This window comes from Dendroctonus ponderosae, unplaced genomic scaffold (assembly GCF_020466585.1).
Source record: "Dendroctonus ponderosae isolate FM_Combo_2020 unplaced genomic scaffold, Dpon_F_20191213v2 Dpon_F_20191213_1, whole genome shotgun sequence".
In the NCBI taxonomy this organism is placed as follows: domain Eukaryota; kingdom Metazoa; phylum Arthropoda; class Insecta; order Coleoptera; family Curculionidae; genus Dendroctonus; species Dendroctonus ponderosae.
In genome coordinates this window covers 49,971,972-49,989,712 of record NW_026017110.1, presented here as the reverse complement: position 1 = coordinate 49,989,712, position 17,741 = coordinate 49,971,972, and the positions used below count along the sequence as shown (strand labels likewise).

Below are 17,741 nucleotides of genomic sequence, written 5' to 3'. Positions count from 1 at the left end.
GAGAAGAAGAAAGCTTTGAACCGCTTTAATTAGGGTTAGCGCCGCAAAAGTTTCGCTTTGGGACCACAAAATATCCCCCCAAAATATCCAAGGGGGTATGTTCTGTGTCTAGGAATGGTCTGGGATAAGCCTTGTTCTATGGATAAGCCTTGTTCTATGGTCTGGGACGCTTACTGGAGATGTCACGAGAATATAACCTATTTTTATTTTTCAAAATTATTCTTCTGTTACGTAGAGTTTTTACACATTAAAACCATGTTTGAATGTGTATTTTAAACTCAAAAATTAAAATAAACGTTGCTTGTATTATTGGATGTGCAGTCCAAAATCAACAATGTAAAGCTGGCCAACCAGTTAGCGCCAAACATAGAGGAAAATAATACGGATTTCGGCATACAAAGCTGTTTGGCAGAGTTGTTTGCCAATCCTCCACTGGAGTTCCCAGAATGGAAACCACATCAGAAAAGGGTCCTTCTGCAATGTTGGCAGCGAAATAAATTTCCCCACGGCTCTTTGAGGTTAGAAGTCGTAGTGTCAGAACAGATGTAAATAAACACAAACTAGTTCAACTTAAAAGTGTTGAAACAATGTCCTCAGCAGTGATTCGCAGCCTGCAACAGGACGTGTTTAATCCAGGCGAAGAGAGGCTGATTTCCTGCTGTCACGTCAGCAAGTACCTGAAGAAGAAAAAGACGTCCTTCCTATGCCTGGTTGGTACCACTACAGTTCCCTTCAACGTCTGGATCATCCAGATCAAGCAAACGGACAAGCAGGTTTACAAAAGGAAGCGCAGCTGGTCGCTGGTCGAGCTCAAGTCCGTGGACGGGCACAGCGAGCTCTATGAAACCCAGGAGTTCGACTTGTACTTTGACAAGGTGTATCGTTGGGTGTCCAGCAGCCCTAAAGAGCGCTACGCCTTCATCCACAACCTCTGGAAGCAGGTGTCCAAGCATGTGGTCAAAGACACGCCCGTGTTCAAGAACATTCCCAAAGCGTGGATCACTGAGGACGCCCTCACGCCCGAAAGCAACTTCATTACGTCGCCCTTGATTGTCTTCGATAACGACCTGGTGGAGGACTTTCAGGCCATTACCGATAAGGAGCAAGATGACCTAAAGCGGTAACCATTTGGGCACTGCAACTGCTAAATGGGGCTGATGGATTTATGTGGTTACAGATTAATGGAAGGTTGCGAGTTTGCCATCAGCAACGCTGAAGGTTTCATGGAGATACTGGCAAGGGATTTGTCCCTGTTGGATGGAGAAAACGTTCAATGTGTGCTGGCTTCAGAAGAGCACGTGGAAAGCCTGATGGAACAACTGGAACTGGCCATCAACGAAGCTGACCGGTTGGAAACGCAGCTGGACAACTACGATGAGATCCTGTGCCATGTGCGCGACACAATGGAAACAATGGAGAAGAAAAACTCGATGAATTCCATCGTCAACAAGAACAACCAGCAGCTAATGGGGGAGCTGGAGAATATCGTGGTGATTTCCTCAACTTCCCCCGTTCTATTCAATAAATCACTTCACTGAAACCATTGCAGACCACCTTGGACTTGCCGATGGACTATCAGAAGGCTCTGGACGACGCAGATTTCACCACCCCCGAAGGGCTGACCTTCTCAGTCAAGGCTGCACAGGCATTGAAAGTGGCCATGAACTCCGACATCGATAAGGCCCTTCTTCAGATGTCCGCTGTTCAAGAACAGCGCAAAAAGTTCGAGAAATACAAGGAGAAGTTCTCCAGGAGTTTGAGCCGGCAATTGAACAACCTCTTCATCCACTATGGGAACCATAAAGGGGAGGCAGATAAAAGCGTGGAGGGGCTCATCCTACCCCAACACAGCGGCGTGCACAAAGAACTCTATCCCTATACCGAGCTGATGCATTGGATGAAGGTAGTTGCTGGACTTTGACGCTGGTTTTGAGTGGTTGATTTTTTGCGGGTGTTCCAGGTGATGGACAAGAAAATGTACGACTCCTTAAAGGAGGTGTACACGTCCTCGCTAGGGAAGCTGTATGACCGAGACTTGAGGGGGCTGTTCAACGCTGCTAGGGAGAAAATTGGCGGTTTGAAGCCTCCAAGACTCCAAATTGACTTGCTAATCTGATGTGGTTTCAGCTTACGCAGTGGCGTCGCCCACTACTCTAATCGGCCTGGACCGCGACTTCTGGACGCTGGAAACCAGCGCTGCCGATAGGCGGCGATATGAAACCATCCTGGAGCAAGTTCTTACTCAGTTGGAGCCAGTTTTTCTACAGGAGCAGCAGTTTTGCGTGCGGTTTTTCCAGGTAAAGTCGCACTCGCTCTTGACCTTTGTAAAGTCGCCCCATTCCAGCTGGATGTGCTGAGCCCCACTTCCAAAAACACCCTTACAACACTGGACGGGTGCGAAGCTACAATGGAAATCGCCCTGCCTCAGAAGAAGATGGAGAAGCAGATCGATGAAGATGTGCGAAGCATGATGAGCACCCTGTTTGCCTGCTTGAAGACCGAGCTGGACTTGCTGATCGATCACGTTAAACGGCAGGATAGCTTGTGAGTGGATGTGGATTCGACTAGTTTAGCAGTTACATTATACTGTCTTGCGCTAGTTCTAGAAAATGTTAAGTGGAGAGCGCAAGATTTTCCTTAATTTGCCCATGACTTCGCTTTTTTTGCGCCATTTTCAAAATCAAATTTCCAGTTCAAAGGCATTATTTTAGTCTTCTGAGTCTTTCAAAGTTTGCAACTTGAAAATTTAATTTGCTTTGCCCCATTTATAGAAACTTCGGTATTTTTGTGCAGTTATCATTAACGATTTATCATTTTAAAGGGCGCTTAGTCCTCGTGAGCTTCAAAATTTCAATTTTCTTGCGCTATGTCTAGAAGGAGTCAAGTGAAGAGCGCAATATTTTCCCTGATTCACTCATGACTGCGTTCCAGTTCGCGCAATTTTCAATCTCAACCCACTGTTTGAATGGCCGTTTGGAACTCTTGGCCTACATAGTTTACATATCTGAAAATTGAACTGGCTTGCGCTATTTCTAGAATTCTAGAAACTGTTAAGTAAATAGGGCTAGATTTTCCTTAATCTGCTCATGACTTCGCTTTTTTTGCGCGATATTAAAAACCAAATTAGCAGTTAAAGGCATTATTTTAGATTTCTGAGTGTTGAAAGTTTGCAACTTGAAAATTTCAATTGCTTTGCGCCATTTCTAGAAGACGTTAGGAGAGTGGCGAACGATTTTCGTCGATCTTAGCAAAATATCGGTATTTTTGTGCAGTTATCATTAACGATTTATCATTTTAAAGGGCGCTTAGTCCTCGTGAGCTTCAGAATTTCAATTTTCTTGCGCTATATCTAGGAGTCAAGTGAAGAGCGCAAGATTTTTCTTGATTCACTCATGACTGCGTTCCGGTTCGCGCAATTTTCAATCTCAACATACTGTTTGAATGGCCGTTGGGAACTCTTGGCCTACATAGTTTACATATCCGAAAATTGAACTGGCTTGCGCTATTTCTAGAATTCTAGAAACTGTTAAGTAAATACCGCTAGATGTTCCTTAATTTGCTCATGACTTCGCTTTTTTGGACGATATTAAATACCAAATTAGCAGTTAAAGGCATTATTTTAGACTTCTGAGTGTTCAAAGTTTGCAACTTGAAAATTTCAATTGCTTTGCGCCATTTCTAGAAGACGTTAGGAGAGTGGCGAACGATTTTCGTCGATCTTAGCAAAATTTCGGTATTTTTGTGCAGTTATCATTAACGATTTATCATTTTAAAGGGCGCTTAGTCCTCGTGAGCTTCAAAATTTCAATTTTCTTGCGCTATATCTAGGAGTCAAGTGAAGAGCGCAAGATTTTCTTTGATTCACTCATGACTGCGTTTCTGTTCGCGCAATTTTCAATCTCAATCTACTGTTTAAATGGCCGGTTGGAACTCTGGATGCTCTTTTTCTAGAATGCTAGAAAATGTTATGTGAAGAGCGCTAGGGTTTTCTTAATTTGCTCATGACTTTGTTTTTTGGCGCCAGTCAAATTATCATTTTAAAAGCCGTTGGAAACTCTTGATTTTCGAAGTTTGAAGTTTGCATCTTTTCCACTCTTTCTACACCATGTTAAGTAAAAATGGCACGATTTTTCTTGATTATTTTTAACTTCCTTATAATTCCACCCTAGAGATCTGCCAGCTAAACTGTAGAGTCCTCTGACTTTTCAACTTTGGTCATCTATTACTTTCTGCATAAACAGTCTCGGGAAAGCTGGAAAATGTTTATAGATTTTTGGGCGTTTTTTGCAGCTATTGCATGTACGTGCTCATCGGCCTCAATCAGCACGTAATGTCGGCGCAGAGCTCATTTCTGAGCAACACTTTTGCGTCGCAATTGGTGGAAGTGAAGCGCTCCCTCGACCAGTTCATGCAGACCCAAATCGAGTCGGTGAAAGACTGTCGATTGGCCAGAAAGTCCAAAGTAGGTATTCTCCCCTATGTGTCCAATCTGGAAATATTCGCCGTCAATGTGGAGTGTCTCCTGAAAAGCGACCGGGCGGCCGATCTGGAGAAGTGGTACACCCGCCTGATCGATACCATTATCGAGTATATTCCAGTACACGCCAATGAGCAAAAGACACCCTCCCAGGTCGTGAAAATGGGTGAGTGAAAGCGAGTGAGTAATGAGGAAAGTATAAGGTAAATTTTTCAGAAAACTACCATCATCTGCACTCGTTGCTGTCGCAGCTGAAGATCTCCGTTCTGGATGTGCAGCGCAAGGAGACGAAGCAGAGGTACAATGATGCATTGCAAGCCTACGTAACGCTCTACTTTGGAAGACCCCTGGAGAAACTCAATGTGAGGGCGGGTTTTTCGGGTTTTCTGGGTTTAACTCGCGGTGGTTTTCCAGACGTTCTTCGAAGGGGTGCAAGCCAAAGTGGCCAGTGGTGTTAAAGCTTCGGAAGTCAGCTATCAGCTGGCTTACAGCAAGCAGGAGCTGAGGAAGGTGATCAATCAGTACCCGGGAAGCAATGTGAGTGATCTATTTATGTAAATTTTCCCTTTCAGGCTAAAAAATGTGTGTTTTCCAGGTGAAAAAGGGTATAGAATCGCTGTATAAAAAGGTGGAAAAGCACTTGTCGGAAGAAGGAAACTTGCTGCAGGTGGTTTGGCGGGCGATGCAAGAGGAATTCATCCGCCAGTACAAAATGCTGGAAGAACTGATCCAGCAATGCTATCCAGGGTCGATGGTCTCTTTGGAGTTCTCCATTGAAGATATTTTGCAGTATTTTTCGGAAATTGCGCGCTCGCATTGATGAGGACGGACAACTGGCATTAAAACCCACTGTGTGGAGGCAACAGCTTTAATACGCCTCAAACATTTACAACTTTGGTAAAATTCGAAATCTTACATGACTAAATAGCTACGTGTAAAAGCAAAGTATCGTTCAGCGTGCCTCAGCAGTCAGCACGAAACTTAACTAAAAGGAACAAATAGAGATTGAGTTAGGCCTTTGGGTTTCACAACTTTATGTACATAGTTTCAAGCGGCGACATCAACGATTTGTTTTGGTTTAGTTATCGGTATTTACATGTTTGATTAAGTTGATTGTCTTCGAATTGCGTCCCACTTAGGCTAGACTTTTGTGATTATGCTTGTCGGCCAATTGATCACGCCATGAGATATGATCTATATTAAATATCTATAAAGTTAAGCAAAGGTTGGGCTTTGATTCAGCCCCAGTTATGGGTATTGGTCATTGTTAGGCATAACTCTGGCTGTGCTCCAGCTGCAGCCCTGGAAGTTTACTTCCTTGTTCCACCCAGTTTTTCAGTCTGCCCCTCAACTCTTCCAGGCTTTTCGATTTCGCCTTGTTGATGCGTTTGTATTTCACGTCTTTGGGCTTGGTTACGGAGCGATGATTCGACATGACTCGATTGTAAGTTTTCACTTGATTCGTGTTGGGTTTCTGGCTGTTTTCCTCGTGGTATTCTTCATCCCCTTGCGGAGTCCTGGAAGGACAACAGAAGTGAACACAACAAACGATTGTTGCGCTCGCGATTTCCATACCTGCTGGTGATTTCGATGGAGGCTGTGTCAAAGCAGCCCTTGTCTTCGGCCGATTTTTTCCGCACCAAATGCCCGCCCTCTTTGTCCTCGTGCGATTCCACGTTGCAGTTGGATTTGCCCCGCATTGCAAACGACTCCCTTCGTTTGCTCAAGTCGCTCATTTCTTCCTTTTGGTTGTCGTTGTCTGCGTCCTCTTCCACGCTAAAACATGTTTTATTCACCTACTGTTGATTTTCCGTTCCAGCTCCCAAATTACCTGTAAACAGTTTCGAGTATTTCGGGCCTTCTGAGAAAGCCGTTATTTCTGCGACTGCCATATTTGAGATTGGGGTCGATGGCATCAGAAATCGAACGCATCACCGTGATGCCATCAGCAGTGCGAAATTTGGGCATTTGATAGGGGTTTTCGTAGTCTGCGTCCTCCATTACAACAGCACTGTCTGAGTCGTTAAGCGACTCGAGGTCCGGAAAACAGTACTCAATGTCGGTGATCTCGTTCTGGGGTACGTCTAGGCCGTTGTCGGTCAGTCGGATGGTCAAGGTTTCGATCAGACTGAAAAACTCATTAGAAGATCCTCAAATCCTCAAGGCGGACTCACCGTTGTTGTTTGCAGATGAGGGTTTCTCGCATGTTCAGCATCATGGCGATGTCCTTTTGCTTGCGAATGAGCCGCGACTCGAACAGCAACAGCTTGGAGCTGATGGCCTTTAGTTGGTCGCATTTTTCGCGCTGCAGTCTGCTTATGAACAGTTCCTGCGGACCAAACAGCAATTATTTATCTGATCAATAAGAACAAACAATTCAATTTCAATCTAGACCGACTGGTTGCCACGCTCCCTTTTTATATTTCTCACGCCTTCATTTTATCTTGCAGTCACGTTTTCGCAACAATATACCTAATAATTGTATCGGGAATTGATCGAGTATTGGGTAACTTGTCACGAATCAGTCCCCATCTATTGTTGCCTGTACAGGGCGATTCAGCTACACGTTCTTTACCTGCATCTTATAGGCTTTGCGCCAAGCCATTATCTGCTGAGCCTGTTGTCTGGTCTTCGCCCTGAGGTCTCTGATCAGCTTGCGGGCGTCTTCCAATGTTTCAGCGTCGCTGCTCATCTGCTCATCGGAGGGATTCTGGCTGGGCTGCAGAAAGGGCTTTGGAGTGGCCCCCAGGCTTCCAGATCTGGAAATACTCCACACTCTCAGTGTCAACTCGGCAAAGAACCGTTAAGTAACGCGCAAAAAAACACGCATTACTTAATCGCAACCGGTAATCGAGGTTGTTTCCTATTTGAAACGACACTGTGAAATCGATGTAAGTTTATGTAACAGTTTACTGGGCAATTTTAAATAGTTCATGGCAATCAAAATGCAATGCTAAATTGGATGCGTAATTATTTACGGTGGTAACTGGGCTTTACACCAAATCGATCGAATTCGGCCGCCGGATTTCTATTCGAAAATTACATTAGAAAACCGTTTGAAGATGCCTGCCACTCGTGCGCTTACGAAACGTCCGAGAAACATACTGAAGATTAAACTGATATGTTTCTTGAGCTTTTAGACTGTCGAAATTTGAGCTTCAATATGAGCCACAGATGTCGAAAATCCGTCCGGCAGGAATCACTTTATTCGTCCAAGACCAAAAAGTTGATTTTTTCGTCATTCTAGAAATAAAAGTGACCGACGAAATTTCCCCGGAGCCCCAGATGCGTCTGGTGTTGAATTTTAAAAACTACTTTTTGTTTAATTGGGAAGATGAGAAACTTCCAGAAACTTGCATTGTTCCATTCTCCGCCCTGAAGAGACTTTATCTGAAGTTATTTTTTTTCTTTCCTGGGTTTCAGTCAAAATGTGAAATAAAAATGTTCATATCGTTTATTTCATATTACGTTTCGGCGAGACAACAGCGCTATCATCAGATTTAAAATTCAACACAAACTAGGTACAAACACCAATTTACAATTAAAATATATTGTACGAAAACATATTTTAATAAGCAAGCAAAAGTTGCCCATTTCCAAAGTTAGGGAAAGTTATTTTAATAATAGACACTTTCCCTCTGGAGCCGGGACAATTTGACATTTCATTCATAGACAAAAGCTGCAGTTTTTTGTGTGTAATTCATTAGTGACCGCTTGTCCTAATAAAATCTCCGTCCAGCTAGACATGGGTCGAACAAAAACGTCCCGTCCTTCGGACACGGGGACCGAGCAAAATAAAGTCCGCATTACGGCACTAATTTGTTCGCAAACTCGGAAAGTTCGCAACTTTAAGACCCAGATAAATCAGCGAACGCGGCGATTATTCACGTTTACTTTTCCAGGCGAGAGAGCTGAGAACTGGAAAAGTTTGCCAGGCCACAATTTACATACCCGTTGTCGATTTCCATCAGCGTGTCCAAAACTGGCATGTTCAATTCAACAACATGACCCGAAAACGCAGGAAAAACTGAATAAAACTGATCGGAATTCGTGCAGGAATTCGCTCGGTTTACTGTCGCCACAGCAAAATATCAACCGGTACTAAGTCTGGTCAATAGGTAGTACCTATCTATAGTGGGTACGTACTATGCAAAAGTCTAGGCGCACCAACGATTAAATTATCAATATAATGGGTCCTGTGTGTGTGTTTGGTTTCAAATGGATAAATCTCGAAGAACGGCCTTGCAGTAATAATGCAAGGTCGCAACTAGAAAGGCTACTGCCCCGACCGATCACGATCTCCTAGAACAAGAGCTAGATTGTTATCCAAACTCAAAAATCTCCAGTTTTTTCATCAAAATCTCTTTTTCTCAAAAGACTCTTCAAACCCAGTTTTGATCCCCAGCAGTATTCATCTACTGTGGTACGAAACAAGTGGTTCTAAGCGTGCAACCTTATCGAGCTGTTCAGTGAAAAGTTCAAGTAAAACGTTCACTTTACATACAAAAGGATCCTAGTGATCTGAATTCTGTGAATGGCGCTCCCAAAATTCCCTCAGTCCAAGGTGATGCGGCGCTCCAATCTGAGTGATATTTCCCATAAGCGCACATTGCCTTGTTCTCATTACTACGCGCCGCATGCTGTCGGGAGTAAAAAATCCGCAATGTTCAACGAAAATGATCAGCAGATTGAAATTTCGAAGATTTATAGAGCAAAACACCCTTTTCCTTGAGGTCTAACAAACATTTTTCTAGCTTGAGGGATTTTTACGCAATTAATTAGTAAAAACAAACCTGAGCCTTTACCAGGAAACCCCTGCAATCGGACGTGTATAAATTCGTCAAAAGGTGCGATTGAATTGAAATTTTCCACACTGGTAAAGAAAAGTCTGCTCCATCCAGTGGCACACAAAGCACCTTTCTAGCTTGAAAATTTGTTGAGAAATCAAAGATCGGAAACCAGTGTGCGAAGCGTTGCTATTGAGATGCGCTTGTAGTCGCTAGGGAAAAAAATCGGCAAGAATCAGCAAAAATTCCAATCGAACTGAAATATTCAGTACTTAAGAAACGACCATCCCCTTTCCAACCAGCTGAGAAAAAATATTTTCAAAAATTACTAGTTTCACTCCCAAAAAAATTTCATCAATCTCAATTTTTTTCTAAAAAACTCAATCTTTTTTCCCATTTTTTTTCCAAACCCGCTAAAGTCCAACTTCTTAAAAATGAGCAAAAAGCCCATATTTTAAACACGCCTACCTCCAACCTGCAAACTACCCGCCTATTGACTCCCAGACCGCGGTAGCGGCAACGTCAATACTTAGTGGCAGCATCCTTCTTTCTCCCATAGCACAACAGCGTCTTGCTCACTCATCCCCCCTTGAAACATGAATCATTCGAACCTAACCCCACTTGTCATAGTCAGTGTTTGTAAACATCCGAGCAACAATGAACTCGATCCCGCTTGGAATTACGATTGAAAAAACGAAATATGAGTGTGCTCAGCTGCCGAAGCGGATCAGCAAGGAGGAAATGTTGCGAAAATCCGGTTTGCAGGTGAATAAAGTCGACGTCTATTACGGCAACAGGACTATGAGGAGCGACGCCTCCCTGGTGCCCCCCATTCGACAAACGGCGTCAATTTTCAAGCAGCCGGTCACCGTGTACAAGACGCAAGAAGGACAAGCTAGAGCAGGTGCTTTGTTAGGCTTATTTCGCGGCCGTAATTAACGGTTCCTGTTGCAGATTGCAAGCATGGCACTCAGGAGAAACCCAAGCAACTGTTCTGGGAAAAGCGACTAGAGGGGCTCAGAGCCTGCGACGTGGACGGCGTGGAATTCGAGGCAATGCAGCTGCCAAAGGGGCTCAAGCCCGTGGGGCCCAATGTGACCGAGGAGACAATCATACAAAGCGTCGCCACCGCGTTGCATGTTTCGACCAATTCTGTCACAGGCAAGTTCAGCCAGACTGTAAACTTTTATGAAATTACCTTTTCATCGTGAGCAGGCCAAACGGGACCCAAGGTGTCGCTGGAGAAGAACCCGGGGGTCTTTCTGGACCCCAAGCAGCCCCTGGTGCAGGCGGTTAATGTATCAGAAGAAGACATCAAGAGGCAGGAGGATCGAGTGGCTTTGGTGCGCAAAAAGCTACAAGAGGCGCTTAAGGAGTAATCTCCACACAGGAGGAACGAGGAGAGAAATTTAGGCTTAAGAAAAACGAAGAGAATGAGGAATTTCAATTTGTCTTTCTGTTTTAGTTTTATTGACTGTTGTCTGTTAGTTGATTCATTGAATATTGCCATGTCGTACCACTATAAACGCGAGTTTTATTCTTCAAATTCCCCCTTTTTCCCGTCGTTTTAGTTCTTTCCGTCCGTAGATACGAAATCCAGTTCATTGCATACAAATATTGAAGATCTGTGTACGATTTTGCTCCTTTTTGTGCTATTGAGTTGTTGCCGCTCTCTGAGTTAACGAGTTATAACTCATCGGATCATGAGTTATAAGTCATTTATTAAAGCTTTGCGAGACCCGAGACTGGAATTTTCACATGTGAAAAAAGGTCATTAACATTTTTTCTGAGTAACGTTTTACTACTTTGTTCAAACAACTAAAAAAAAGTTATCTAGATTTTTCCAGCGACAGAAGTCTTGTAACTCTTTTCTTGTAAAATTGATCTCTTAATTTTTTTTGCATAAAAGATTCAGTTTGCCAGTATTTTACAGTAAAACATTAGGAAAAACGCGGATTTTGTGTTTAGAGACAGTATTGTTTAGCAATATTGACCTAAAAGTGATAATAAATAATTTTTCAGTTCGGAGAAATATTTTTGGAAAAAGCGCCAGAAATAATTATTAGGGTTTTGTCCATAATTCAAGGTTGAAAAAGTTTTCCAAACATTTTTGCAAAGCGGTTAAGGAGGCGAGTGTTCCAATAAAATGTATCTTATAATTTTTCACAGAAAATACCTGAAGATTGTCCTTCTGGACCTTAATGGTTTTCGGGGATAAACGGGAGGAACTTATTTTCGTTTATGTCCCGAATCCGACCCTGAAAAAAGTTTTTATAACATTTTTACAAAGTTTTAAAACTATAAACAAGAGCGTTTTGAGTAGAAAGTAACGGAAAAATATCTAAACTGGAGCAAGTGCACACTTTTAAGAATTTCCTTGCGGTAGTGAACGTTTGCATCCTAGAAATGAGAAATTGTATTTAAATTGCACTGAATGTAGATTTTTTGCTGCTGTTTAAACACGCGCCTAAAAAATTGGGGCAAAAACGCGCTCTCCTTCAAAAATTTAGAGCCATGGGCGGCGAATTTTCCAAATAATTTTGTTTTAACTTTTGCTCTCTGGTCGTTTTTGGTTTTGAGAAAACCTTCATGGTTTTCGGGGAAACACGGGAGCAACTTATTTTCGACTCTGTCCCCAATTCGACGCTGAAAAAAGTTTTTGTAATATTTTTACAAAGCTATACATTTATCTTGTAATTTTTGGCGTAAAAGACCTCCAGATCGTTAGTATTTTTAAGTGAAACTCTACAAAATAGAGCGTTTTTAAGTAGAAAGTCAAGGAAAAAAATCTATCAAAACTGAAAAATCACATTTTTTTTAACAAACCCTACAGTCTTCAGAGGTATGGAGGTGATGAGATTTCCAACTAATATGTTATAAACTTTCGCTTATTCTGTTCGTTTTTTGATATAAAATTATTTGATTTTTGTTCCAAATTCGACGCTGAAAGAAATTTTTAAAACTTTTTACAAAGCGACCAAAGATTCGAAATTAATTTCATAATTTATCGTGAAAAATACCTTAAGTTTGCCAGAATTTTGAAGTGAAACTTTAGAGAATTGAGCATTTAGATGAAAGAGTAACTTGGCTAAAACTGGAAAGTTCTGAAATTTTGAAGAAATTTAAAAAAATGTATTAATAAATGACCCTTCTTGACAATAAGATTAAAAACAAGTAAAATAAGGCATCAATATTTTCCCAGCCACGGAACTGAGTGACTGCGCCGGTGCGTTGGTTGGCGCACCAAGCCATTTGCGTGACACTGCGCCAACTCCTAAAAATTCACTGAGTTACCCAGGCCTACATAAAACGGATCCTCTGAAAATTGTGCGAGAAGTTTTCAGGTGGGAGTTTTTGCCAGTTTAGAATCCGTTATCGTGCTGAATGTTTAATAATCCAGAGAACACAGTTGCGCAATCCACACATTGGTTGCTGCAATAGATAAAAAGCCTGGGCATTGCGAAACGGTGCAACAATTATTTATTTATGTTCTATCGACTGTGTAACTGGCTGTTTTGCAGATCACGTCTTTGGGTGTTGCACTATTTTTAAGCGAGTGAAAGTATATCAATTCTCCGTAAACGATTTCCCATTAGCCGTTACGGCATCGTTGTTTCAATTCAGCTAAATGGGTTTGTTGTTTTCGGAAAGTTCACCTCACTTCACTACTGTTGAGTAGTGCTGATTGGCCCTTTTAAGCGCACTCAATTCCCAACTCTCCCGAGCGGCAAAAAGCAACAGACTGGGCCCGACTAAATAAAGACGTTATTAAATTGCGCTAAAAGCCGTTCTCCTTTTCTCCGCAGGCAGCAAAAACCGTTTAATATTACTTTAACTTTCCGCATCAAGTCCTGGAAAGTTGCTTGATTTCGCTATGAAGGCATGAAGTAATCGGCAAAGTTGGGTGTTGAATTTTTTAAGTTTCCTCACCCACCCGGCAAGCTAATTAGCAAATGGAGCCTCGGTAATGCGAGTAGTCTGGAAAAACCCCGCTTTGCATTTCTAAGGGGTTTTCGGTAGGCTGCAGGATTAAAATATGCGTAAGGAAGCCCTCGTAGTGCCGCTAAACCGCCACTTTGGGGGCTTCTGCTGATTCTTTTCAACCGCAAATCAATGCAGGTTTTTTGCACGTTCCAACGCAATAAAAACCTGCAATTTTCCACATGGGCGCCATTTATAATAAAACGGAGAAAGCGCTAATTAGCGAATTTAGTTTTAATTAATTGCACGTCATCGTTGAAAAAATATCGCTTAAATTGAATAAACAGCCCCCTAATTCCGTAAACTTGGGCACTAAAAGCAAAATCATGTCCGATCTTGTGCCCTGCTTTTGATATGCACGCTCTAAACGGCGCGATATTGAGCTGCTTGCTCTAGCAACTAGCGAGGCCTCAAAATTGCTAGTTTGACGCTGAAGAACTGCTACAAACAGCATTAATTTCCGCCCGAAGACTACGCTCTATCGTCCTGGCTGGATAATTGCTTTGTGAGCTGTGGCAAAATATTGTTTGGCTTTTGGTCCCGGGGGAAATTTCCAATTTTCGCTCGACTCTAACTGTATTAGCCGAGTTTAACCCTAATTAGATTTATTAACGATCCAATCTGACTTAGTTCACCTGCCAGTTTTGCATCGGGGACTGACTCTGGGAGGAATTAATAAATTCTTCCTATCTACCACAGTGCCTGTTTGATATCCGGCGCATTTATTCCAGAAGAATTTCCCGATAAAATAAGTGCCGGGGGCGTTCAGTGCTCTTCCAAATATTTGCGTTTGAAAACAATCGACTTTCGCTTGTTGTCTTGTTTTCATTACTAAGAGGCGTATGCAGCCGGCTGTAAAAAAATCAGCAAAACTCAACAAAAACACCCAACGCATTGACATTTTCAGGGCTTATTTAGAAAAACATCGTTTTTCCAGTGGCGTAACACGCTTTTTTATCACTGGCCAGATTTTCCAGGAATGTTTTAAAGAAGCCAAAAAAAATGCCAAAAATGTGCAAAAACCTCAATATCCTGAAAATTGTGGGTGTGTGTGAAGAAAAGTACCCTCTTTCATTGGTGCAAAACACTAGCTCATAGGTGTCACAATAGCTAAAGTGGACAAAAAAAATCTCATAGCATGCAATATTTGGAGTTTTAAAGAAGAGAGCTCAATTTCCAGTGAAGCAACAAGCACATTTATAGCTGAGCAGCTGCTCGAGAAATTATTAATTGAAACTCCTCCTTCCAAAGCCTGAGTCAAGTTAAAGTCGTTGCGTAAAAAATTCCCGAAAATCCACCGAGACTCCATCCCCTTCACATTCAATCTGAACGAAAAAACAGTCCCCTGTCCAGTAGGGTAATAATCACCATCACCAGGTGGTTCTTCAAAGGTAAATGCAGGCGTTTGAATAAAACATCGCCAAAAATCAGTGAAACTCTATTGAATCGAAATCTTCAGCACCTAAGGAGAAAAGTTTCATGAATCCAGTGGGGTAACAATATCGGATACTTTTCGAGAAATGAATTATTGCAAATTCATTTCCAATGGAGATTTCCTAAGCGACTAGTGCAGTCGCGTGTAAATAGTTGGCAAAGTTCAACAGAAGGCGGAGAAGAGCATTCAAATTTTCAGCATTTATAGAACAAAGTCTCCTTTTTCCAGGGCCTTTGGAACTCCCCAGGTTTTCTGAGAAATATTTTTAGCCACAGCTTTTAACTGGAACATGCAGTCGATTGTGTAAAAATTTATCAAAAACCTACGAAAAATAAGATCGCATTGAAATTGTCGGCAATTATGCAGAAAAGCACTCGTATTCCGGTAGGCCAGGATAATTATCGCACATTGCTTGAAACTGTTTGATCCAAAACTGGAAAATCCGGAAACTTTGAGGAAACTTTAAAAAAATTTCAACCGATGAGGATAACGAGTTTTCCAAATATTGATTATGTTTTTGCATTCTCTGGTCGATTTTTGAGAAAACTTCAGTATTCGAAAAGGCGATAAAGAAGACCAAACTGTAAAGACGCCGACTTTTCTTGTAAAATCCATCTTTTGATTTTTTCCATAAAAGACTCAGTTTTCCAGTAAAACGTTAGGAAAAAAGACGTTGTTCTGTTTAGAGAGAGTTTTGTATAGAAATATTGACCTAAAAGTGAAGAAACCGGCATTTAAATAAACCAAATTATTAACAGCGATAAAAGTGACGAGTTTTCGAATAATTGATTATAAACTTGTTCTGTTCGGGGAAATATTTTTGGGAAAAAATCCAGAAAAAATTATTAGGGTTTTGTCCAAAATTCGAAGCTGCAAAAGGTTCCAGAAAAAAATTACAAAGCTGTTCAGGAACCGAGTGTTCCAATAAAATTTATTTTATAATTTTTACAGAAAATACCTGAAGATTGTCAGTATTTTGAATAAAACTAAAAATAATACGTTTTTTTGCGTAGCAAGAATTGCTTAATAGAAACTTTGCTAAAACTGGAATGACCTGAAATTTTTAATAAATTTGAAAAATCTTCAAAACGATGAGGGTAGCGAATTTCCCAGATTCTTTTGACCCAGATTTTTGGAAACTTTTGCTCCTTGGCCGTTTTTTCAAGATAATCTTAATTATTTTCGGTAAAACACTGAATAAAGTTATTTGGTTTTTGTGCCAAATTCGAAGCTGCAAAAGGTTCTCTAAAGTTCCCTGCAAACCGATCAATAAGGCGAATTTACTAGCAAAATGATTTTTATTATTATTCAGTTCGTTTCTTGATAGAAAATTATTTGATTTGTGCCTCAAATTCGAAGCTGGAAAGGGATTTCAAAACTTTTTACAAAACGACGAAGGAGGCGAGTGTTCTAAAAAAAATTATTTCATAATTTTTCGTGAAAAATATCTTAAAATTGTCAGTATTTTTATGTGAATATTTAGAAAATTGAACATTTAGAAAAAAGAGTAACTTTTCTTAAACTGGAGCATTCTGAAATTTTGAAGACATGTTGATAATATTGTTGGTAAATGGCCCTTAAAATAAATTTAAAACAAGTGAAAAAAGTCATCAAAATTTTCCCAGCAACGGAACTGAGTCACTGCGCCAACTTCTAAACATTAATTGAGTTACTCAGGCCTATGTTCCAGGGAAGAAATAAGTAGTTTCCTGGCTAGAATGGTTTGTGAGAAATAAATTATCGAATTGAAAATTGCCACGGATTGTAACCAACACACCCTTGCGAGTGTGCGAAAAATCGCCGAAAATCAACTAAATGTGCGACTGAATTTAAAAATCAAGCAGCTGTAGAAAAGAGTTTGTTCTATCTAATAGAATAACAGCGCTGTTCGCAGCTGGAAAGATCTACGAGAAATCAGCTATTAAAATCTGTATTTAAAGGGCTGCTACTAACGTTATCGAAAAAATCAGAAAAAATTTGATTCGAATTGCGATAGCAAAAAAAAGTGTCCTCTTTTCAGTAAAGCAACAGGCATTTTCGTTCAAGGACCAGTTTTGGGGAAACGAAGAAATACATGTGTTTTGCCAAGTTTATGGAAAGGCTCCGAAAAAAATCACCCGAAATCAGGCAAAACTCCAATCAAATTGAACCGTACAGCGTCTATAGAGAAAAGAATTCCCTTCCCAGTGGCGTTATCAGCTTTTTTGAATCTGGATTTTGGAGAAATAAATTATTCAAAATCAATCTTGCAGGTGTTTAGACCCAAAAAACCGCTTATAGATCCCAAGCCCAGCCAACACCCCTTTTGGAAAATAATCAATAAATCCTGACAAACTAAGAATGAAAATGTTTCATTTCCTCAACCCTCCAAGGGAAAGTCGGTTGAAAAACACCCAGAACAAATACGCGCAATCACAGTCAAGTGAATTCGTTTGTCGCATTAACTCCATTTACCTGGGCAAAAGGATTACTTGCAGCCGCAAAATTTGACTTTGAATTTTTGAAACTTTGAACAACTTTTGAAATTGGGGAGTTGTGAATGTTTAAAGTGTTTGCGCCCAGTTAATCCTGCAGGATTTTCGGGATGAGAATGAAATATCAGACGGGAAGGTCGACTTGGATTTAACTATGTAGTGAACAGAAAAAATTGCGCGCTGATCTCAGACCGTTGAATTGTCGCAAACAATGGATTTATAAGTAAAGACCGGATTTTAAGCCTTTTGCTTATTGCTGAATTTTATAAGCAACCATTAGATTATTTAATTTCTAAACGAATTATACCAAACTAAGTATATTGCGATAGCTTTTATTATGCTTTTTTTGCTTTTTTAAAGTTTTCATGCTTTTTTGTCCGGTCGTGCTTATTTTGACTTTTTTCCGCATATTTAAATAATTTTAAAAATAGTACAAAATATTATACGGGAATAAATGTCCATATAAAGTAAATTTGGCAACTTTGCAAGGTGTCGCGTGATTCCCCGAAAAATCCGTTCGCACGTAGGTAATTCCCCAAAGTTTAGCCTTGGGCTATGGCAAGACTTTTGTTATTTATTTAGTTAGT

The 17,741-nt window shown here is 40.9% G+C and overlaps 3 protein-coding genes across 5 annotated transcripts in view; 2 read left to right on the top strand and 1 right to left on the bottom strand.

Moving 5' to 3' along the window:
- The first annotated feature begins 18 nt into the window (after positions 1–18).
- Positions 19–5,701, top strand: LOC109543398 (exocyst complex component 1). Its single transcript, XM_019913093.2, is given in 10 exon segments — positions 19–1,120; positions 1,178–1,490; positions 1,550–1,903; positions 1,961–2,110; positions 2,112–2,297; positions 2,345–2,544; positions 4,291–4,643; positions 4,694–4,839; positions 4,892–5,014; positions 5,073–5,701. Coding segments are annotated over 10 exon segments (2,583 nt in total). The 5' UTR covers positions 19–587; the 3' UTR covers positions 5,298–5,701.
- The window catches only part of LOC109543421, a 16,902-nt gene continuing 4,492 nt past the window's right edge, over positions 5,332–17,741 (bottom strand). For 2 of the 3 annotated variants that reach the window (XM_019913133.2, XM_048661470.1), the window contains exons 2-6: positions 7,053–7,236; positions 6,652–6,806; positions 6,309–6,605; positions 6,053–6,253; positions 5,332–5,994 (exon numbers count right to left, since the gene is read on the bottom strand). In XM_019913133.2, the coding sequence (XP_019768692.1) occupies positions 5,745–5,994; positions 6,053–6,253; positions 6,309–6,605; positions 6,652–6,806; positions 7,053–7,236 (1,087 nt within the window). In that variant the 3' untranslated portion in view covers positions 5,332–5,744. Of the gene's footprint in view, positions 5,995–6,052; positions 6,254–6,308; positions 6,606–6,651; positions 6,807–7,052; positions 7,237–8,428; positions 8,595–17,741 lie in introns of those variants that run through there. The other variant, XM_019913132.2, reaches the window with a different exon arrangement.
- LOC109543439 (methyl-CpG-binding domain protein 2) lies at positions 9,853–10,790 on the top strand. The gene is made up of 3 exons (XM_019913156.2): positions 9,853–10,168; positions 10,219–10,425; positions 10,480–10,790. The coding sequence occupies exons 1-3, from the start codon at positions 9,922–9,924 to the stop codon at positions 10,641–10,643; spliced, it is 618 nt and encodes a 205-aa protein (XP_019768715.1). The 5' UTR covers positions 9,853–9,921; the 3' UTR covers positions 10,644–10,790.